This window comes from Hyperoodon ampullatus (assembly GCF_949752795.1).
Source record: "Hyperoodon ampullatus genome assembly, chromosome: 12".
NCBI classification, from domain to species: Eukaryota; Metazoa; Chordata; class Mammalia; order Artiodactyla; family Ziphiidae; genus Hyperoodon; species Hyperoodon ampullatus.
Window position 1 is genome coordinate 64,701,915 of NC_136925.1, and position 24,389 is coordinate 64,726,303.

A 24,389-nucleotide genomic window follows, 5' to 3' on the forward strand; every position below is an offset into this window, starting at 1 on the left:
TGCTCCACAACGGGAGAGGCCACAACAGTGGGAGGCCCACGTACCGCAAAAAAATTAAAAAAAAAAAAATATATATATAACCTTGTATGATATAATTTTGGTGGTGCTCAAACCTACAGTCAGAGAGGCAACCAAATTTGGGAGTCTCACAGGGTCTTTTCCCCGGGAAGTCTGCTGCTGGAGCCTCTCCCCCAGACCTTCTTTTTCCTGTAAGACATAAGAGTTGTCCTGTCCCCTTTCCTCATCTGGCTAAAAAGTGTGGGCCACTTTGGTTCTGAAGATCTTGAGACCCTCCCACAAGATCTTGGCATCCTAACTGAACTGTGACCATAAGCTGAGAACCAAGATTAACTGGAAAGCTCCATTTACTGACTCTAATTGAATAACAGTTACTTTGTTTTCTGGACTTGCAAATTAATTAGGTAGAGAGATGAAAACGCTACTTAAAAAATGTGTTTTCTGCTGCACTTTTGTTGACCTGTATTTGAAATAGAAATTTTCTTGGGGGGGGGATTTTTTAGGACAACCCTCTGGAATTTTTGTCATATTTTCTGCTGAAGAAATGTAGTAAAAAGAGCAAAGACTTTGAAGGAAATGTTATTCTGACAAAATGTGACCCAAAGGCAACATGCAATTTACTCATGAAGGTAAAGTTTCTGCTGCATTTTTATGCCATTGCTTCACTGTACAGTTACACACATGTGCTTAAGAAATTCATAAACAAAAATGATAATTCTACCTGGAAAGCTTTCACCTTGTCATTTCTCGTAAGAACTTCCTTTTCATGGATTATTATTAAAAAAGTATGCTTTGTAGTTTCACAATGTGAGTAACATCTAAGCCACTTACAAGCATACGTGGCATCACACTGACGGGGGTAAAAATAGTTGGCTTTTGGGGGAAGAACTGGATACTCGCATTCTGCCCAACATAACCTAAAAAAATTTTTTTTTCATCTGTGGCCCAGGACACTTTTTTGGTGAAACTAAAAATGGTTCTTCTTTTTTTTTTTTTTTAAATTTAAGCTGAGATTCAAATTCATAAAAGTAAAAAAGTGGGTTTGAAGCTAGTTCTTTTTGCCAGTACTATATTCAGAATCCGTACATTCTTGGTTAAGTGAAATAATCTGGATTCAGGAAACACTGAAAATTGCATCATCATTCAGAGAGCTGATTTCTATGAAAATGTCATTTCATGCCCATTGAAAAAGCACCTATCTGTGATGACTGAAGGCTTGGATGCCACCCCCAACACAAAGTCACCACGGACAGTGTTAGGAGGAATAGACTTGTGAGTTCCCCCAGCAGGCAAATTGTGTGTTGCCCAATTAACCTGATATTCTGGAAGTCTTTGTCCACCTGGCTTTAGAGGACAGCACAGTACAGGGAGGGGCAAACAGGGTGGACTGCTGGAGGCAGCGTCCCCTCTGCCAGGCTTGCTCAGCAGAACAAAAGGCCTGCAGTTATTCAGCCCCCACCCTCTGTTATTAGCAGGCTGTGCGCCTTAGCGGCCCCTCCTCCCCTTGAAGTGGCTTATTCTTCCCAACCACAAGCATCCTCCCCGAGAGGAGTCTTAATAAACACATTCGCAGGGACATCTAACCCTTTAGAGGTCAGAGCCCTGCTTCCCTGATGCCCCACCCAAAATCTCTCTCTTCAGGAAACGCCCATGGACCATGTATTCATCAGGGTTCTCCAGAGAAGCAGAACCAATAGGATGTGAGTGTATATATAGAGAAAGAGATTTGTTATAAGGAATTGGCTCATGCAGTTATGGAGGCTGCCAAGTTCTAAGATCTGCAGCGTGAGTCAGTGAGCTGGAGACTAGGAGAGCTAACGGAATAGCTCCAGTCCAAAGGCAAGGCAGGCTAGAGACCCAGGAAGAGCTGATGTTTCAGTTAAAATACAAAGGCAGGGAAAAGCCAATGTCCCAGTCTGAAGGCTATCAGGTAGGAGGAATTTTCTCTTACTTGCAAGAGGGTCAGCCTTTTTGTTCCATTCAGGCCTTCAACTGATTGGATGAGGCCCATCCACGTTAGAGAGGACAATCTGCTTTAGTCAGTCTCCTGATTTAAATGTTAATCTCATCCAAAAACATCTTAGCAGACATACCCAGGATAATGTTTGGCCAACATTTGGGCACTCTGTGGGATGGTCAAGTTGGCATATAAAATTAACCATCACAAACCACTTCTCAGGCAGAGGTCAAGTCCCCAGCTTCTCAGTGCGGTTCCCTAAACACTTATAGGAACCAATCATGTGCTAGGCACAGTGCTAGCCCTGGGGATAGACATAAAATAAGACACAGCCTCTGCCTTTGAGGTGGATAAGACTGACACATACATAGATGGCACAGCATGATTAATGCCTCTTAGCAGAATGCACAGGAGGGGGTGGGGCACAAGGGCCAGCATCTAATCGAGATGCTCTTTCTGCTTCTCAGAGACCTTTTGCCTTGTTATGGTGGCCACTATTTCTTTGAGATTTCTGGGGATTATTCTCCCAGAAAGGTGGATGTAGTCTCCATCCCTCCTTCAGCCTGTGAAAACCTTTGAAAAATAGCACCCAGTGCTCCAGTACCACTCACTTCCCCTTGGTTCACTAAAGGGAATAATCAACATGTAACCACATCACACAGGTTCCAAATTATTCCAAAGTCCTTACAACATCTGGGTCATTCCTGACTCCCTGGAAACCTTACTGAAGTTCTTCCATCAACATTTATTCCTAAGAATGAAGCTGTCACCCTCAACCATGGACATACAGGCCCCTGAAATGCCCCTCTTTGGAGCAGGATAGCTTGAAGGAAGCAAAAGGGACAAAACTATAAGTGCCTCTTCTTGTGAAGTGTTCATTTTACATCTGAAAGACCTTACTATTGTTGAGAACAATTTCTGGAATCTCTGACCCCTAAAAGAATGGTCACCTAGAACATTTCCTCTCAAGGATACTTTCATTCTTTCTACTGCCAAAAAAAAAACCCACACTGAATTAAGTCTTTTCAACCTAATCATCTAATCACTTTAATAAAATGATGCAGAAAGTTTGGGCTTAAAGTTGCCTCCATGCTGGAAATCAGGCCTGCTCTTGTTACATCGTCTGCCTGTAATAAAACTACAGAGATGTGAAACACCTTAATGCCTAGGAATGTCTTTGATATCTTCCTTTTTCAAAATCAAATCAGAAAAAAATAGGTGTTAGATTCTTATTTGGTTCTCTGTTATACACTTGAGAGCTTGTGCATGATGCCCATGAAACAAATTTGGGGACCCTAGGAAGGAAAACCACAGATTAAACGTAGGTGCTGAATTCAGATAAAATAGAGAAGCTGAGTATCTCCACACCTTGGGGTTTATTTTTAAAAGTGTAGATACTCGTCCAGAAGAGCACACAGACTCTCAGCCATAGGAGTGGAAAGTAATGCCTTCTTCTGAGACAATTGTTTTAAAGACCCTTCCACAGGGGCTTGTGTAAGAGGGCTTGTCTGCCAAATCCAGGACCAAATACACACACACACACACACACGTATATACATATAGATAGATACATATATAGCTCACTCACTCTATCTATCTATCTATCTATCTATCTATCTATCTATCTATCTATCATCTTGTTGCCCAGTCAGTAGTTAACTCCTAGCCTTGATATGCCTATAGTGTTTACACTGATACTATACAACCACAGTGATGAGTCACAGCAAGAATCATAGTTGTTCTTGACAATGACATATGACATAGTTGTACCTGTCATTTTCACAACTATTTCTGGTCCCTAATTCAGGCAGCCAAGTGTTTTCTGGGAGAAGCACCAGCAATAACTAGGATGTTAGCAATAACTAAGACCCTAGAGGAAAATTCCTAACATGTGATCCAGGGTCTCCCTTACGGGTCATGGACAGAGCCAAGGCAAAGGCCCAGCAACTCCAAATAATTGTTTTCTTAAAAATGTGCAGGGCTTCCCTGGTGGTGCAGTGGTTGAGAGTCTGCCTGCCGATGCAGGGGACACGGGTTCGTGCCCCAGTCCGGGAAGATCCCACATGCCGCGGAGTGGCTGGGCCCGTGAGCCATGGCTGCTGAGCCTGCGCGTCCGGAGCCTGTGCTCCGCAATGGGAGAGGCCACAACAGTGAGACGCCCGTGTACCGCAAAAAAAAAAAAGTGCAAAATTTGCTGTCCCTGTTACTTAATCCAAATTCATCCCTAAAAACAAAGAGGGGATGGTATCTTAACCAAAAAAAGACTCTAAAAATCCTAATAATTAGACGGATAATATAAAATGAGAGAACTCACTGTTTTTAGGTTCAAACACAATTACTGTGTCAAATTGATTTCCTAGCCACAGAGAAAAATTTACATTTAAAAAATAGCTGTTGCTGGAAATGCCCTGGCGGTCCAGTGGTTAGGACCCTGCACTGCCACTGCAGGAGGCCCAGGTTCGATCCCTGGTCAGGGAACTAAGATCCTGCAAGACACTCAGCATGGCCAAAAAGTAAATAAATAAAAAATTTAAAAAGCTGTTGCTGAGCCAGAGGTGAAACAAAGCCCCAGTATGAGCAAGCAGGTTCTAGGATAGCCAGGGTTGTCTAGGAGTCCACTCCTGAAGTTTAATGCCTGAGCACTCATGGGAGCCTGTACAAAAAGATGATATCCCAGATAAGGGGGCCTCCCTCGTCTGTGGGATCCACAATCCGATCTGTACCGCTTGGGTTCTCTTAACCTCGGCCAGGCAAGTTGAGTTTCATTTTCATTTTACACCTGCAACCACGTCTACCTACACAACTACGGGTGTCACTCTGACTGGTTGAAGTTATCATTTCTCCATATAAATTATCAGCACTATAATTTATTTTGAAAGAAGAGAGTGTTCCATGCATAGAAATTATTGTGTCAAAATTCAAAGTAGATTTAAGTATAAATACATGCCAGGCCGCTATGGGTCAGCCCCGAATGAGGAAGACAAAGGACATGGCAGAAAGGCTCTGTGGGGCAGCTGTGCAAGCGCTCAGGCTCAGGCGCTGGCTGGCTGCGTGCAGTTCCAGGACCAGGGCTCTTATACAAAGGCTTCAGGCAGCCATAAGGGATGGCTGCAGGTACAAAATAAAAACTTGTTTTTGCCTGAGTAGAGTAAGGCAAAAGGAGTCTTGCTTATAAATTGGTGTTTTTCTTTCGGTCTCCCTCCTACATATCAATGGGTTGCTATAGGTAGTTTCATCTTTGACTAGCAAGGGCAGCAGTAGTGGCCATTAGTTATCATACGCCTCAGCACAAACCTGGGACCATTGCTGGGGTGGACCCTGGGATGCTGCAGGCCGAAGGGGGGGGCTTTTTTTTTTTTTAATGTGCTAAATTATATGGAAGCCAAAAGAACAACTAACAAGGCAAAGTGAAGAAAGAATAAGCCATAGTTAATGTGGAAACAGATCTAGAAATGGCATGTGAATTACTTCTGACGCTTTTTCACGAGGTGAACAAAGAGGTGAATTTTATAAAGTACTGTGAGCTTTTGCTTCTGGCAGCTTAAAAGCAAGATAACTTGTTTGTACTCTGCTACCTGGTGACAGAGCAGAGCTGAGGCAGAGGCCTGGTCCCAGGCACCAGGGAGGAGCAGCTCAAGAGCAGAATCCCTCTCCTGACTCCAGGGGAATGGGAGCTGCACTGAATTTAGTTTCTCAACTATCATGCAGTTCCTAGGAAGCAAAAGGTTATTATTTTTTTTAACGTAAAATTTAAAAGAGAGGCATCAAATTCGTCGAGTGCTTAATTCATTGTGTCTCAGGGCCACTACGGTTATGGCTGCAGGGCAGAGCTTCTGAAGCCTCAGGGGGCTTGGCGCTGACTGGGCAGTTAGACACCCAGGGCCCGCCCCAGATAACCAAGTCTGCATTTAATCCTCAGGAAAGAAATGTTATAGAAGATAATCCTCAGGACACAAAATCAAGCCTCAGCAAAAACGGTCCAAATTTTGAGTTGCTGGTTGAGTTGGTAAGCCAATTATCACATAATAAGAATTTTCTATTTGTTTTGCTCCTGACCAAAAAAAAAAAAAAAAAAGCTTCAACGTTTATTCTGGTTCGTTCTTCCTTTTTTCTTGAAGGTTTCTCTTAGGGGGAAAGAACCCTCCAAATATAACTGGGGGAAATCCAGCCAGTAGATTTTTCTTTTGAATAAATCCTGCTCTAAAAAGAAGTTGAGCCAAGAGGATGGACGTGTAACATCTCGGCAACAGCCATCTCTGTGCTACTCCTTGCTTTTCTGATAGGACACTAGGACGGCATTTAAAGAAATGGTACATGGGCGTGAAGGTTCACAGTGTTTAACCGGCTCATCAGCTGTGGTCTGACTTCAAACGCTGAGTATAATCAGTATAACTTTTAGGGTTCTGTCTTTCCGTTTAGAAAGGGTAGTAGTGGGTGAAGCAGGTGCAGACAGGCAGAGGCTTGGTCCTGTGCGACAGTAACACACAGTGCATGCGTGCCGTCTAGCATTTCTGCAACACACATCCACATTTATTATCACGTTTCAACCTCAGAATTCTGTAAGTCAGGTGTTAGGACCCACGTTTTGTAGAGGAAGAAGTAAAGTCAGAAAACTTAAAGGATTTCCCTAAGGTTAGACAACAGGCAAAGGGAGAATCTTGAACCCTGCAGCGCGGAGCTCAGCCCCCAAGGCTCTTTCCCAGTCACACAACACCCAGGGCCGGTCCGCCTACAGTGTGGACGGTGCCGCCACGGACCTCGCTGGCCCCGCGCTCACTCATCCCCAAACCCACCCCCAGGAACCACCAAGGAGGAGGGCATTTACATAGTGCAGTCATTACGATAGAATCTCATCCGACTATTGGTAATAATACCTGACAATGGTTTTAAGACAACAACAGAAGTTTTGACAGCTGAAACCTTAAGTCAAAATGATGATAAATTTTAGATAACTCCAGTATTTTAAAAATATGTAAATACACATAAAATATAATGTGGGCTGTAAACCAACTGCCAAGTGGGATATAGATGTATTTTTTAACTCATTGGATATGTCTAAATAGTCATTATATACAGACCATGTGTTTGAAAGATAAAACTTAACCAAGAACAGTGCTTATAGTATTTCAAGCAGAATGAGTTGTCTGATTTTTCTCTTAAATTACTTTTACATTTTAATTTTAGTTCATGAAATCAGGGTTGACGTTTCAGGTGAAGATCACATGGCATTACACGTTAGTATTGTCCTATTTTATTTGGGGCAGTGTGGGGCAGACCTAGTGCTGGAGGGGAAAGAGGATATTGTGTTCTAGGAGTTTTAATCGTTCTAGGCTCAAATATTACAAGGCCATTAGATTTTTAAAAATTGAATACTGTAACTGTTTTCTATTGTAAAGATACTAATTTTACAACTTTTCAAAAGTACAAATATAAGGAAAAGAATTACCTAGTCCCAGTAAGGAAAATTAATTTCTCCATACATAAACATAGCACAGTTAATATCAGGATGTGGGATTTCTTTACACCAGTGTATGGCTTTTCCCACTGCATTACAAAAACAGGACTTTGATATATAGAAAATATAGACCACCTGGCAACCTAATTACCCAGGAGTGGTGGGTTCACAGGTACTTTTCCCTAAACACGGAAAGAACAGCCTGAGTTTCGGTGGAAACTGGTGGAAGGTCTTCGGTGGAAGACCACCTGACTCAACCTGCTTCCTCACTTCCCATCTCCTCCTTTCCTGTCAAATCTGAACCGCTCAGTGTCAAGACAAAAGGATTTGACAAAAGCCCTGCCCTAAACGACTGACCATGAATTTATTTTTTAAGTTTATAGGTTGTCACTGGCCAATATTTCATGGCCAGGCTTTCCTCATATTGCAGGTGGTTTCTAGATGACTTGAGAGACAGACTACAGGAATGGGGCCCAGCTCACTGCGTGGGTGAAATATTCATAAAGTTTGGAAGCCAGTTGAACATATACACCAATTTCTTCAACAATTACCCTGTTATTCTGAAAACTATGGAGGAGGTAAAAGATTGAGTGACCATCCAGGCACTTATTAGCCCTTCTGAGCTTGAGAGGAAGTTTCATGTGTAACCCGAAGGACTAGAATTACCAGGAAAGACTTCTTCTCTACTCTTGGCTTCCAGATCTTCTCTGGTTTACTGTGAGGTCCTTGAGGACGGGGACCCTGACTTACCTAATTTTGTGTCGCTACGGGCTGGCACAGTGCTTGACCCAGCAGCACCCTGGAACTGGTTGTGGGACTGAACTAATCCTCATGCAAACTGCCAGACTCCCACCTGTCCCAGTTACCCTGGGGCTCGGTTACAGGAACATGCTTCATAATGAGGCAGAAGCAAGACTGGTAACCCTGATTCCATGCTGCCACTACAGCCCTGGGCGGCCTTGGCGAGTCCAGCTCTCTCATGGAGAAAAGGAATTCATAATCCACACATTGGAATAAAAACACTCAATGTGTGAAATCTCACGATGAAATAAGGAGTTCCTTTGTCTTCCATTCCCGAGCGAGTGCATTATGAACAGTCGTCCCTGTTGTGACTCCTGCCATCCACTGTCTGAGCGGGAATGTGCAGCTCCCGTCTGTGCCCCTTGCTGCTCTTGTTGGGATTTCCTCTGATGGCAGTAGGATACCTCTCTTCCCTCCTCAGTTTACATCAAAAGGGCAGCAGGAGAGGCACCCTGTGACGTGGTGGTGCACTCTGCCACTGTCCCCACGTCCACTGTGGCCATGTCTACCTGTCTGCACTGAGGCCCTGAAGGGGAAGCCCGGGGCTGGGAGGTCTCTGGACGATTCCTGACCGCAGACATTGCCCCTTGCTGTCCTTCCTGCCCCACCTGGGGAGTTTAAACACTGCGGGACAACTCGATTATGTGAAAGTTGCATGAATAAATCAGTTTCATAGAACGGACTTTTAGGACAAGAATTGGAACAAAGCATCACATATTATCACAGGCAAATTTGTGCCAACATTTTTATAGTTATGGATAATAATGTATCTATGTCACTAGCATGGGGGTGCATATAAGTAAGCACGCGATAAATGTTAGCTCTTAACATTTCTGAAATCAGTGACTATTTGACTTCTAGAAATTAGCATTACTGCCATCTGAGAAAAATGAGGTAACTTCCTGGGGGCTGTAATGGTGATGAATAATACATTTTAAAACAGATATTAAGTACAGTGGAGCCCCTTTTTAATGTTGCTGTGGAAAACATGCTTAACAGCAGTATTACAGGTGAACCCATTAATAGTGTCTTACTATTAGGAAATGACCTTTATTGTGTGACAGGCACTTTACGGATAGGATTCGCCCCCCTCCGCACTCACTGCAAGGTTAGATATGATATCTATGAGAAGACTGAGGCTCAGAGAAGTTAAGTAACTTGACAAAGTCACATAGAATTAGATAGACTTAAATTAGAATTCTAATTCTAATCCAGGCCTACCTGCACACAAAGCCCATTTTCAGTTTTCTATACTTATTAAGTTCAATGAATAGGGTTAGGTTTATGGTATAATTAAAACAGTATATTTAGGATATCAGTAGGCACCTATCTTGTTAATAATACTGTGATTAGATGTAGATGTTGCCTTTCTGCTTTTGAGTGCTTCACAGATGGTGCTTGCCTGGTGGAATAGAATGCTTTAAAACTGTCTTATAGAGTTTTGACAATATAATGCTCACCTTTAGTGCAGAGAAATGAAACCAGCAATCCGAGCTTTCCTGAAGAGGCCTGATAAGACCATTGTTACAAAGATGCTGAGGTAAGCTCTGAGGGAGAGAACAGCCGGGGCACCCCAAGTATGGGAGTTCTCTGGCCGTCAGAAAGAGACCAGGGCTCCCTTGTCTGTGCCTCATACAGCCTTCCGGAGCTGCTTTTGTACCCATCCCGAAGGTCTGGAGAATATATTCATCTTCTCTATGCTCTGAGGCTTCACACTCCTGCAGAACATGTTGACCACGGGACTTGACCACTGCAATTGAAGTAATCAAAAAATACAAAGGTTACATAGATCAGGTTGGCTGCTGCTAAGAGCCTGTGTCCTTTAAAAATGTTACAGTGCTTTTGTGTACTCTTAACTCAAAGATCCTGAAATACCTTATCCTCCTGGGGTATTCTTTACTTCAAAGTCTTTCATCCTTTTAATGTGAAATCATTGTATTCAGTGATTTTGAGCTTGGAGGGCACCTATTCTAAACCAAATCACATGAGACAATGTTTTCAGATACCTGTAGAAGTACAGTAAAATCTTTATTGATATAAAAGTTTAAAAGGATGGAGTATTTGGGTGATTTTTCTAGATAACTAAAAGAAAAGAAAAAGAGTAAAACCCTTTGTTTCTGAAAGTACTTTTTCATGTATTAGTTAACTTTCCTGCCTGAGTAAGTACAACACTCACAACTATATTTTGCAGGAATTCAGCATCCTGGAGTACAGTGCCATCATTCTGGAAATATCACTGTGGCGTGCACACTGCATGGGAGTCTGGGCTGAATGTAAATGATAGTGCATTATGCCCAGAAGAAATTTTTGAATACAGTGTTGTTGCTAACCTCATTGTTTTAAAACATTTTGGGTACAGGAAATGGAGATTCTTATAATAGTTTATGAAAATACTGTGCCCTTATCAAGTGCCATAAAATATTTAAATCTATTTTTTATGTATAAAAATATCACAATTTCAGTTTCCCTAAAATCACCTTGTTTTCTAGATGAAGCAGAACATCACTATGAAAGATCAGCTGTCAGACATAGAGAGAATCATCTGTGGGTGCCCGGTCTGTATTCTGATGCACTTGCTCCGTCTCATGCTCATGAATTATAACCTCAAGTCACTGGCAAAAAGGAGACATACAGATTTTGATTCAGCTAACATCCATTGAGTGTCTGCTGTGTGCCAGGGGCTGCCAAGCTCTCATATTCCACATCCCTGTTATCGGCAAGCATGCTAGATGAGAAGAGGCACAAATGGTCTTGACCCCATCCCATAACTTCTCTGCAGTCTTAGCCCCTTTCTTGGGACTACTGTGATCATGACCCCCTTTGAGGAATGGGGCCGTGTCTTTACTGTTTTATATCTCCCTGCACATAGTATCTGGTGCAGGATTCTGCCCACTGAGGACATCGGCGGGAATCCTAGAAGTCTTCTGCTGGCTGTTACCTATGGGATATCATCTGGTCCCATTCTACCTTCCTTCTCACTGCCTTGCCTACCACCTTATGATCAAACCACACAAATCTACTCACAGTTCTTTAATAGCGTGAGCCTCTCTTCACACATTTGTGCTTTTCCCATGCTCTTCCTTCTCAGAAATTGCCTTTTCTACTCCACTGGATAAACTCCTGTTCATCCTTTTAAGATCCATTTCAATCTTCGTCTGCCTTGTAAAGTATCCCACAGCGTCTCCAGTGTGAGCTGCCCCTTCCTAGGTGTTCTGCAGCACCCTGAAGGTCTCTGCCACGTTTTCCTTCAGTCCTTTATTCACAAGATCGGGAGCTCCATCAGGTATGAACTATGATTTACTTGTCTTCTAGTGTTCAGCATATACTAGGAGTTCACTATATGAATTATATTGAATTAAAATATCAATTGACTGGAAGTGTTATTGTTATTTGTTCAAACTGGGGAAGCAAGGTGGAGTTGTTTGGGCCTAATTTAGATCTGCACATTTTGATAGGGAAAGACGTGGAGTTGATCGGATTACAGAAAATCCAAAATCTTGGAACTCACAGAGCCCACAGAACTTTACCTTTGGATCACTATACACATCAAGTGATCATCTTCATGGCTAGATCAGTAAAAGGGCCTGACTTCTTAATTTGTAACATTTCATTCACCTCCTTTTCTCCATAGATCCCTTCTGACTCACCCCACCCCCACCTTATTTTTGATGCTAGGAAAGCATTTATAATAAAACAATGTTTTCAGTAGTTTAAAAATTAGACTACACCCTCAAATATAGTTTTCACTGTTTCACAAACAATGCTTTTTCATAATTGAACTGAGTTCTACTCAACACTTACATCTTCTGGGATATAAAAGCATTCTTCAGTAGTGGAAATTATTTTCTAAAAATTTATATATTTCTAATTTTGTTTTTTATTTCATAGACTCTATCAGAACTAAACAGATATCTGATTAGGGTCCAAGATGTAGCCCAACTTCACTGGTGTGATGAGAAACTAAGTTTCCCTTTAAGGTAAATATTTAACTATCCTATGGCTGCGACTGTATCATATTTATCTTGTACCCAGAATCCAGTACAATGTCTGTCATATTGTAAATTTACGATAAATATTTGTGTTGAACTAAAAAGTTACACACACACCCCTCTCTGAGACGATGTAAGGTGCTTTATCACCTTACTCGCATACCAGGCAGCTACTGGGTAGAATGGAAGAAACTAAATTGTCATTGCTGGGACCACTAACTCCACTGAAAGAGGAACTCTGAAGTTTGGTCACTTTCCTACTGCGAGGAGAGCCAAGTGTTGCGGGGTATCACATGGATGATCTGCTCAACTCTGAGAAAGAGAAGACCAGTTGATTATCCGCAGTTAGTTCCTGAGGTCAGTATTCAGAAGGTCTCACCCTAAGACCACCATGGTATTGAGGTCTCACATACCTAGTTTGTACAGTGCTCACAGTATAGGAACTTTTTTGACGAGAGGGTGCTAGCATTCCCTTTCCTCCTTTAGAACAAGGACGGGCAACCTTTTTCTGTAAAGGGGCAGATGGTAAGTATTCTAGGTCTTTCTTGCTGAATGATCTCTGTGGCAACTACCTAACTTTGCTGTTGTAGCACAAAAGCAGCTACATAAATACAATACATAATGAATAATACAATCTTCAAAAACAATACAATACCTAAGTGAATGAGTGTAGCTGTGTTCCAATAAAACTTTATTTACAGAAGACAAGGGGTGGGGCCATAGTTTTTCAATTCCTGCTTTAGAAAATTGTTTGCCAATCTATGTTTTCAATATTAATGGCAAAGATAATAACTCAACAAAGAGCAACCAAATGGAGAGGAATTAACTGCAATAAAAGAAATGAAAATTAGTTTGCCTGTTATTTCAATGAATATTTCAGTGAATGTTTCCCACAGGCCCAGGGCAGGGTGGTGGCAGTGGCGGGGGATGGGGGAGGTTGGAAGAAACCAGTCCCTTCCAGTCCCTTCACCTCGATCCCCACCTCGAGTGGATATTAAATGAAAATCAAATCACACAGTCGTGTCACTTTTCTCATTGTCACAGCGTTGTTTTGTTTTGTTGTTTTTGGTCAGTAGCAATAGAAATGAGCTACAATGGTGGAAGGAAACTAGCTGTCAAGCCAGCAATTCTAAACACACTGGTGTAGTAGGAGACATGCTAGGGATTATTCCAGTTTTTTATTATTAGAATTTATTTTACCTTCATATATTCATTCTCAAACACTCTTCCTTTACATAAGTCCAAGTTTCTGACTTATATAAAATTTACCTTTTCTCTGAATAACTTCTTTTAACATTTCTTGCTGGGTAGGTAGATCTGTTGGCAATGAATTCCCTCAATGTTTGTTTGTCTGAGAATGTCTTTATTTCTCCTTCACTTCTCTTTTTAGATTTTTTGTGTGTGTGTGTGGTACGCGGGCCTCTCGCTGCCGTGGCCTCTCCCGTCGCAGAGCACAGGCTCCAGATGCGCAGGCTCAGCGGCCATGGCTCACGGGCCCAGCCGCTCCGCAGCATGTGGGATTCTCCCAGACCGGGGCACGAACCCGTGTCCCTTGCACTGGCAGGCGGACTCTCAACCACTGTGCCACCAGGGAAGCCCTAGATTTTTTTTTTTAATGTGGACCATTTTTAAAGTCTTTATTGAATTTGTTACAATATTGCTTATGTTTTATGGTTTTTTTGTGAGGCACGTGGGATCTTAGCTCCCCAACCAGGGATCAAACCTGCACCCCCTGCATTGAAAGGTGAAGTCTTAACCACTGGACCGCCAGGAGGAAGTCCCTCTCCTTCACTTAAAAAATTTTAATTAATTAATTAATTTTTGGCTGCGTTGGGTCTTCGTTGCTGGGTGCGGGCTCTCTGTAGTTGCAGCGGGTGGAGGTTACTCTTTGTTGCAGTGTGTGGGCTTCTCACTGTGGTGGCTTCTCTTGTTGTGGAGCACGGGCTCTAGGCACATGGGTTTCAGTAGTTGCGGTGCGTGGGCTCAGTAGCTGTGGCTCAAGGGCTCTAGAGCGCAGGCTCAGTAGTTGTGGCACACAGGCTTAGTTGCTCTGCGGCATGTGGGATCTTCCTGAACCAGGGCTCGAACCCATGTCTCCTGCATTGGCAGGCAGATTCTTAACCATTGCGCCACCAGGGAAGTCCCCTCTCCCTCACTTTTGAAGGATACTTTTTCTGGCTACAGAATTCTAGTTTGGTGGTTTTTTTTCTTTCAACACTTATTTCACTCCCCCCCTCTTCTTGCTTGCATGGTTTCCAAAGAGACATCCAGTGTAAATAGTTAGCTTTGTTCCTCTATAAGAAAGATGTTTCATTTTGTTTTTTCATTGTTGTCTCTGGATACTTTCAAGATTTTATCTTTCTCTTTGATTTTCTCCAATTTGTATGTGATATGTATAGATTTGGGGGGATTTATCCTTCTTGGTATTCTCTAAGCTTCCTGGATCTATGGTTTAGTGCTTGTCAATAATTTTGGAAAATTCTCAGCCATTATTACTTCAACTATTTCTTCTGTTTCATCCTTTTTCTTCTCCATCTGATATTCCCATTAGACATTTATACACCCACTGTAATTGTCCCACATCTTTTGGATATTCTGTTCCCTTCTTTTTTACTCTTTTGTTTTCTATTGATGTATTTCAGGTTCACTGATTCTCTCCATGGCTATGTCCAGTCTGATGAGCCCATCAAAGGCATTATTCCTTTCTATTATGGTGTTTTTGATTTCTAGAATTTCTTTTTAATTCTTTCTTGGAATTTCCGTCTGTTTATATTATCCATCTGTACTTACATGTTGTCCACTTTTTCTTAACTTAGCTTATCTTAGTTATTTTAAAGTCCCTGGTCTGATAATTCTAACAACATTTCTACCATATCCGAGTCTGGTTCTGATGCTTGCCATGTCTTATCAGGCTGTGTTTTCCTGCCTCTTAGCATGCCTTATAATTTTTTTGTTGAAAGCTAGACATGATGTATTGGATGAAAGACAATGAGGTCAATAGGTCTTTAGTATGAGGTTTTACATTTATCTGGCTAAATGTTAGCCTGTATTTACCGTTTGTTGTAGCTGCGGTGTCAGAGGCTAAAATTTTCATTTTTGTCTCCCCTGTTGTCTTTGGGTTTTCCTAGATATTCCTTAAATAGGATTTGAACCTTGCAGTCCTTTTCAGCTATAATACCTTGTTATTATAAGGAGTCCTGTTGATGTGGTAGGAAGATGTGAGGGGAACGGAAGAGATGTATGTCCTATCATTAGGTCTCAGGTTTTTAGTGAGACTGTACCCCTGGGCTATGACCTTTACAAGTGTCTATCAGCTTTTTTACTTTTATTTTATTATATTATTATTATTATTATTGTTAGTCACCTCTAAGATGAGACAGGAAGGTTAGAGGTAGCTGTGGGGTTGGGTATTTCCCTTTCCTCATGTTGGTTAGATTCTCGTAAAATTGTTTCCCTTGAAGGCAGGCCTTTGTTAAGAGAATAGAATAGGACTCTGTGGACATGTTTCAAATGGTTACTTTCTCCCTCCCCATGGGAAGAATGAGGGTATTTTTCTGAGTTTCACAGTGAGAACCTGGTGAGGCTCCTGGAGGTAAAACTCCTGCAAGTTTTAAACTCATGCAAGGGTGTGGGGGTGTGGCGTGGGCCAGTGCTAGGCCTCCAGGAATTCGTAATCTCTTGAACTAGTTCACACTCAGGCTCTAGCAATTAGTCAACTACCCTTTAATATTCTTACCTGATGCTGGCTCCAGCAGGCAGTTTCTGCTTCCAGTAAGCTGTGATTCTACGTATCAGCTTGTCTCTTCAGCTTTGGGGTGGTAATCTACTTTATAACCTCACTTCTTCGATGGATCTAAGAAGAATTGTTGATTCTGAGTTTTCAGCTTCCTTTTTGTTGTGCGATGGAAGTGATGACTTCCAAGCTCTTTACACGTCCAACCAGAAGTCTCAAATATTAGAATTTAGACTTCTGCTTTAGTATTTGGACAACAGTACATTTGAGAGTTTTAGGAAAACAGGGGAATACTACATTATTTTACACTCTAATTACAAGGTACATTTATGTTTAAGTAGGCACTATCTCAGTGATTTGCCAAGCAATAAATACAAATGTAATTTTACATTAATATTTAAATTAAGTAAATGCAAAAAAAAAGGTTCATATTCCAAAAGTTATCACAGAACATTTAGGCTGAAACCTTGATTTCTGTCATTTTAGGAAGTCATATGAAACTCAAGAAATGACATTTCCACTATTTCTATCAAGGATTTCTACTTAGAGGAAAGTCTGCTTATATTTTTGCACACGAGTCTAAAGCTTTATAGTTTACCACATATTTTAACTTCTCTCATTTGATATACTCTTTACAATCATTTGGTGAGGAAGGTAGGAATGGAACCATGTTATGCGTGGGAATCTGGACTTAAGTTGTCTGAGGTCACATTACTAATAAGTGCTTGTTTAGAATTCAAAACCAGGTCTCAGTGTTCTATCCACTGATTAGACCAGCAGGTGGAAAGATGAACTGAGACTTCCTCATAATAAACTCACCAACATAGCAACAAGTACTAAACAAATTACCAACAAACAAGAGCGGTGACACAAAAAGAACAAGTAAATATTTGTACTATAAATGAAAAAATTTGCTCTGGGGTAGAGATGAAGTCACAGTCATTTTAGAGTTAGGAAATCTGGAGGCATTTGTCCCTCTCTGGATATGGCTCTCAGAGTTCTGGGTTTGTTAAGCTTTTATAATACATTATGTACCTTGGAATTTTTATATTATTGTTTTTTTCAGAAACACCAATTTTCATCTATGTGACTTTAAGCTTGCTGATTTTTAGCATTTTTATTTTTGTTCTCCTTCTAATGGGAGTGTCGCCAAAGATGCAAAAGTGGAGCCCTCTAAGACTGGTGAATACAGGCATGGCTTTACATCACCAAATAGAGCCATCCACTTCTCAGACCCCAGAGTCCTCTTGAGGAAAAACACTACTACACTACCGAGCATGCATACTGTTAACATTCCTTTTGGCTTACCCAAAGGGACCTACAGTCATTTACCAGGGCAACTAGACACTGGGGAAAGAGAAATACCCAGACTTCTCAGGGATACTGGACTCTGGCTCTGAATTGACTTTTATCCTGGCAACCCAAAAAGCCACAATGATCCACCATTCAGAGTTTGGGCTCAGGTCAACTCACAGAACCAATGATCTACTGTTGTCTGTTCATGGCAGCGGTTGTGCTCTGAAAATTACTTTCAAAGTTTTATGTATTTATGGAAGTTGGGTACTTTGTCTCTTGGTCTGGCTAATGTAGTAATTAAACAACAAAACACTTCTCGAATGGTGTTAAGAATTTAAACTATGGTTGGCTGAGTCGTTGAGCCTATTTGTGAAATTAACAAAGAAATCCTATCCAAGTTCAAGGAAAGAACTCTAACCTTGGAGTTGGTTCTTTTGAATGTGAGCAGAAGCAGCTTTATGAAACTCTAGTAGGATCCAGAGTTCCCATTTCAGTTGCTCCATTATGTCAGTATGAAGGGCAAAATTATTTTTTACACGTGCAGAAGAATTAAGTTTTTTAAAAAAAGATTCCGTTGTTTTTTGTCTCTGGATGAAACTTACTGGAGATCTTGCGGTGGTGGGGGGTGTAAACGGCTTTCGGAAAGCTTTATTGTAGGTAAAATCCATTTATATATAATTTAAACAGCACTTTCCCAATCGGATTAAAATAATAAAAACCTCTTTGTGCGTTTATCTTTCCCTTCTCGTGTCCTCAGATTACAAGTGGCCTCAACTCCAAGCTCAAGTTAATGTGCCTGCTCCTTCCCTCCTCTGGGCCATCCACCCACCCAGTCCAAGTGGGTCACAAAACTAGAATTCTCCTTCATTTACCTCTACTTTCAATGCTGTCCCTTCCACAGGAAAAAAACCAAACATCTGTTTACCAAGCAAACACCCCTTTCAAAGCTACTTCTTCAAAACACTCTTGTAGGCACATTCCCTAGTCATTCAGATAGAACGGCAAAGTTTTATTATAGCTTTGAACATTTTCCTAAAATGGTATGATGATTCTTATCAGTAGTAAAAATATTGCCAGAAAAGGGTCAAGAATACGGGTGAAGTTCTTTTGCCTATTTAAAGTGGCCATTCACCATAGACAGCCCACCACACACCGATTTAAACGCACCCCATCTTCCTTGCTTCCCCACTCCCTCATCCCTAGCTCTATGTGCTGCATTATTCTCAGAATAAACTATCAAATTGATCTAGAACATTATTCCTTATAAACTATGAGTAAATATGAAGCATCCCACTCCTTCCAGCCTAAATCATAATCACAGAGGTGGGAAGGAAATGTTTGAAAAAGGGAGTTAGCTCCAGTGGTTGGATGACCACTGCATTTCTATCTATCCACACACCTAACGTGACCTGTATTTCCTAACACTCTCCAAAGAGCTGAACCTGAAGTATAGCACTCCTTAAAAATGTTTAACTCCCGATCTAGTCCTTTGCCTACGTCACACGCATGACTGTAGTAAATAAACAACCTAAGTGCCTCACTAGTCAAAGTGCGGTCGGCATATCAGCATCACCCAGGAGCTGTTAGAAAGGCAGAATCTCAGGCTCGTCTAGCTCTGCCGAATCAGAATTTGCATCTTAATAAAATCTCTGGGTAATTCAGATGCACAGTAAAGTTTGTACTATATATGTCAGAGCCATTATAATATAAAGTGGATTCTAAATGTGAATTATAGCAGCTTTTATTGAGAAAAATCTGGAAGTCTTTGATAAAAATATATATGCCATTTGGCCAGTCAATCCTACCCTTGGGAATCCTGACAGAAATAACAGCACATGTAAGGAATTTGTTTATATGTAAGGAAATCGATTTATCCCAACATTGCTCACAGTGGAAATTAAGAAAGAACAAATGAAAGGAGGAAGAGAGAGAGGGAGGGAAGGAGGGACAACAAAGCAAATGCCCATCAAACGGGGAAGAGTCGGATAAATCATGGTTCATCCACACTATTATCACTTAGTCATTAAAAAGAACTTGATTTCCATTGATGAGAAAATCAAGAAAAAATTCTGGAATAATACTTCAAACAATGGCACCCTACCTGTTAATAGATGTATATACAGGTACATCTGTGAGTGACTACTTGGGCAGGTTAAAGAAAAGTGGAAAGTGTGCACTAGTTTGGTAACTTAGGTGACCTGAGTGGAGGGAGGAGTGAACCAAGCAAAAAGTGAAACAAAAGAACGGGGCACGAAAAAAGCTCATAGTATATACTGTTACTTTAGCATTGCTATAAAACTTTATGTGGATCTAAATCAACAACTTAAAAATTAAACAAAGATGATGAAGATAAAAAATAAGACAATGCCTCTGAATAAGCCAGTAAATTGACTCACTTCCTCAGAGTAACTTCCTGCGGGTTGCTTGATGCTTCTCAGCAAAACATTTTTTCAGTCATCCTCCATCAAAATAATGAGCTTGCTGCACTTGGCCATTCCTGGTGGGGGGTGGAGATGGGGGGGCGCCTCAGTGGGGCTCTCCGAAGCTCCTCCCTAGCACATCACTTGATGCTCCATTGAGTACTGACATGAGATAACCCATACTAGAGTACAGTGAAACCTACTGAACACTGTGACCTGGGTCCACCAACAGAAGATACTAGATGGAGGTTGGGGACACAATATTTTGCCTGTTGATAAACATGCCTACCGTTGACCATGGAAGCAACCCCTGTGGAAATGAAGAGCTACTTAATTCCAGCTTTTCATACTTATCAATTTTCCTCCAATCAAAATTAGAAAAATCCCTATTTCCTACTTAGCGAATGCTTTTCTTTCCCCTGCTTCCTACTTAAGACACCTTGCACCTTACTGATTCTTGTGCTTTTTTTCTAACCCAACGTGTTACCCTTAAAGATGAAACCAAACTCAATGAAAACATATTTTCCCCAGATTGCCTAAATACATCAAACACGAAACATCAACCTTTTGACAAAACTTTAAAAACACAGCTTTAACCTGATTCATGTCATAAAGTTGGGAAAGTGCAGTGTTCATTTTTCCTGCATTGATTGGATACTTGTCCAATGGATAAACTCAAACCATTTCACCAGGAACCTTGAGGCCCACCCACATGACTGGTCTGAGAGACAGAGGGACTATTCACACCAGGAGAAAAATATACAGAGAACTTCAATAAGCCATTCAAAAGGTCTGAGGTAGGGAAGAACCTTGACTATCAGCTTATCAGTGTAAAGATGGTGAACTGTGTAACAAAACACGTATGTAAAACTTCTAAAACTGCTCCTTCTCTTTTTTAACCCAGGCTCTATGAACATACCTGTGATCTCAGTCTTTTCCTCTTCAACGATGCACTGCTTGTTTCTAGTGGGGGCACATCTCATACTCCGTTTGAAAGGACTTCAAAATCAACCTACCAGTTCATTGCATCAGTGGCCCTTCATAGACTACTCATAGAAGATATTCCAGATTCCAAATGTATGTATTCTTTTCCTCCTAAGAGTTAAATACCTTTAGAAAGCTACATTATATAAAACATATTAACTATTAAAATAGAAAAGCAGGACAAGAACTGGAATTCGACAGCTTGCAAATAATTTCCCAAATACTTCTAGAGTCTCATTAATGTAAACTTTCATCTACCTCTAAAATAGCAAAAGAAAGGAATGCTGGCATTGTCAGAGACACACCCTAAACATTAAGAAAACAGCTTTCAAAAATCACAAAGGGAGACACAACCCTACATCACTGTGAAGGATTCTTTGAAGTAGTCTGACAGGACAGCTGGAGTCCTTAACCATTACTCTATTTTGCTTGAGGATGTTACAATTTTAGGTTTTTATCTATTACTTTTCCATTCTACTAGGACCAAGTGATTTTTGCAGATTTGACTGTACCTTTTCTTCCGTAAGTTCATATTTAAGAGTTCTTCTACAAAGGATCGATTTGCAAAGGATGTTTAATAACAAACATTTCATTCATAATAATCTCAACAGAAATATCATTTGTTACAAAAAGAAATCCTACTTAAACCTACTGTACCTATTTTTAGTTTTTATCTTACATTCTACTTCCCAATCTTAAAAGGATCCGTATCTCTTTCCTATATTTCTGTTAGGCCAGGCAATCTGAATGTAACACCTCTCATTCCAATATTCTTCACTGCATGTGAAGGTAGGACTTAAGGTTAAAGCCAGAACCAAGGTCTTAGAGAAGGAACTTATCTAAAAAGGTCTGCTTCCCATTAGCTTCAGCCCCATTTAAAATCTGAGGATGAGAAAAAATGAACACTAAATGTGGGAATAAATATTTCACCTAGAAGACAAACTCAGCTAAGAAGGGTCAGTTACCCATAACATGTATGACATGTCTCCTTTCACCTCCCCTTAATCAGTTATGCTCTATATCAGAACATCATGATGTTAGCTAAAAGTGGGCATTCAGCTAAGTCGCTGGCTTAATTCTGTCCTGGCCTCATACCAAGGTGGCCTAGGTCTAGCTCTCAGCATTTCTTATCTACAGTTAACTCTTAGTAAAGACCTTTACTGGTTCCAGTACATTCTGGAATTAAAGAACATTGCATTGTCTATCACTTAGTCTTTAAAAATAATTGCTAATTATAATTAAACAATTATAATGTAAAGACAAGACTATTTTAGACTATATTTGAATAATTCAGTAATTTAGGAAGTCATTTTCTAAACTGGATTTGTATTTGTTTGAATCTTTTTAATTTTCAAAAAATTCTTCAAGATGACTTGCATTTTAAAACATTTTCTCTTTTTGATTTTTACCTGCAAAGACTAATTAGTGTACCTCAAATTATTTTTTTTTTACAGATATCAAGAATGCATTTATTCTTCAAGGTCCAAAACGTGAATGGATTTGTGCTACAGAAGTTGAGGATGATAAATTCCTGTGGTTGTCAGTACTCCAAAACACCATCAATAGTAGTATGGAAAAGTGAGACTGGACTTAAAACACCTGGAGTTCCAATCTGCCCTGGCAAAGACAGACAGCATGTTATTTTCTGTTGCAGAAGATCCAGTAAGGAGCAGAATGATTATCTGTCATGGATGATGGGAGGATGAACTACGATGACCCATAAAGCTCTTCCTAACTTTTAAACTTTTTCACCTATGCTCAATTATGTGAAATAGACAGTAAGAAAAATTTGAGTATGATATTTTGAACCACTTCTTTTGGTAGTTATTTTTCATGAACAGTATTATTTAGAGTAATCTGACTGACAGAACCTAAGACTGAATAAGGATATTGGGTATTTAAAGTTTTGTTTTCTGATCTAATGAAAAATAAAGTCATAATGAAAAGTGTTTCTTAAATGATCAGAGAAATGTCTTTATCTGTTGGTGATTTACCAATTATCTTTAACATTTTCATGAAATAGTTATGGATTTAAAAAATATGTAAAAGAAATATAACTGGTACTTTATTTAAAAACTTGTCACATATATCCTTAATAAGAATGTACTCCTCCAGAGAGCATTACAAATATACCACTATAAAGTACTAAAAATTTTTCTGTAATTTTAAGTGGTCTTTTGTTGCAAAATTAAATTCTTAGACTTTCCAAATAAAAATATTAAAAATTTTGTTACACTGTTAAATTAGAAGGCTGTTTGGCAGGGGGTGGGGGAGGTACCTTCTAAAAAACAAAACTTGCCTGTAATGGAATTTTGCTGAGTAAAAAAATGAAGAAATTAAGACAACTGTTTTAAAACAGAGAAAAATAAAAATAGGTATTGAGTAGTTTTCTGGGCACTTAAAGCCTTCATTTAATTATTTAATAAACTGAAGCTATAACCTGTTAGCCACTTTGAAACTTTAGCTGATATATGCAGTAGTAAAAATATTTTTACTTAATAATGGTAGATAAAGTTGTATTAATCTTGGAAGCTTTTGGTTGTCAGCCTCCTTTTTGCTTCAAATTCTCCTTTAAGGAAATGAAATTTACTAGTACAGTCTAGGATTGAGAACTAGGCTATTTTAAACATTTTCTTCTTTCAGCAAAATACAAATTCCTTCTAATTCTTAAAAATTTAAATTCTTGTTAAAAAATGTACAAAAGTTAAAATACTGTTTTTATTAGTGTAAAATCACGCTTTTGATTCTTTTATGATATATCCATGCAGCTTAACATCTATGATGCCAGACAGAAGAAAACGTTAAAGGAATAACGTTAAAGGAAGTCAGCAATAAATGCAAACTTACAAATGTGATCAAAATGAAAATATAATCTAATACAAAACAAATCCTGAGATGCTACATTATCCTGAATAGAACAAACTTCAGAATCCCTTTGTTAACAAGAAAAACCTCTCTCTATGGCAAAAGAATGAGTAACAAGACAGTTCAAGATAAACTAGGAATCTTAAGGAATTTCCATTTATTCTGTGAATAATTAAGGTCCTCAGAAATTTTAAAACATATTACTTGAATAAACTTGTAGAGGCTGATGAGCATAAGCTTCGAATTGAGAGTTAAGTACATAAATCATGCAAAAAGTGGTGATGTTTGCAAGTGGACAGTACTTACGTTGTTTGTGGTGTCAACACTTTCCCTTTGCTTCTAGGGGACAATTTAAAAAGGCCTGTCTTCACAGTTAATTTGTAAGTTTACATGACTGCTGTGGAATTAAAATCTCACACATAAGCAAGTTTAAGTCACAGGTGAAACTGATCAAATTTTCACAAGGAAAACATAAAATCTGCCCACCAAGTTGATGTGGAAAAGTCTGAAAGTACCATGTGACTCTTGAAGAATGTTAATTATGGCAGAGCTTATGGTTAACGAATGCCTTATACCATACAGTTCTTTCAAATCAAAAATTAAATAGGAAATGCATTTTAAAGATTTTTGGATTCTTTATGTTAAGTATTAAACCTAAAGACAAACTGACAGTTTATTTAACTTTGTCTCCTTTTGTAAATATTTCTGAGTCTGTGCTCGAGGTGTAAATGAGAAGCCCGTTCTCTAAATCCAAGCAGTGAGAGGTTCTGGCCACGTAAGTTTAATGGACCAATGTTATGGATGTACACCTAACGCTACGGAGCAACAAGGGCGGGCTGTGCCAACAAACACAACATTACCCTCCACGAAG

General features: G+C 40.0%; 1 protein-coding gene across 1 annotated transcript in view; it reads left to right on the plus strand.

Annotated features, from left to right (window-relative positions):
* ECT2L (epithelial cell transforming 2 like) overlaps nt 1–22,525 on the plus strand; it is a gene marked incomplete at its 5' end in the record, with an annotated part of 57,180 nt that extends 34,655 nt beyond the window's left edge. The window contains 10 exon segments of the mRNA XM_079716742.1: nt 522–647; nt 5,895–5,981; nt 7,814–8,008; nt 9,698–9,771; nt 9,870–9,973; nt 9,976–10,025; nt 10,721–10,786; nt 12,120–12,208; nt 20,574–20,746; nt 22,108–22,525. Of these exon segments, the coding sequence (XP_079572868.1) occupies nt 522–647; nt 5,895–5,981; nt 7,814–8,008; nt 9,698–9,771; nt 9,870–9,973; nt 9,976–10,025; nt 10,721–10,786; nt 12,120–12,208; nt 20,574–20,746; nt 22,108–22,235 (1,092 nt within the window). The 3' untranslated portion in view covers nt 22,236–22,525.
* Nucleotides 22,526–24,389: the final 1,864 nt, after the last annotated feature.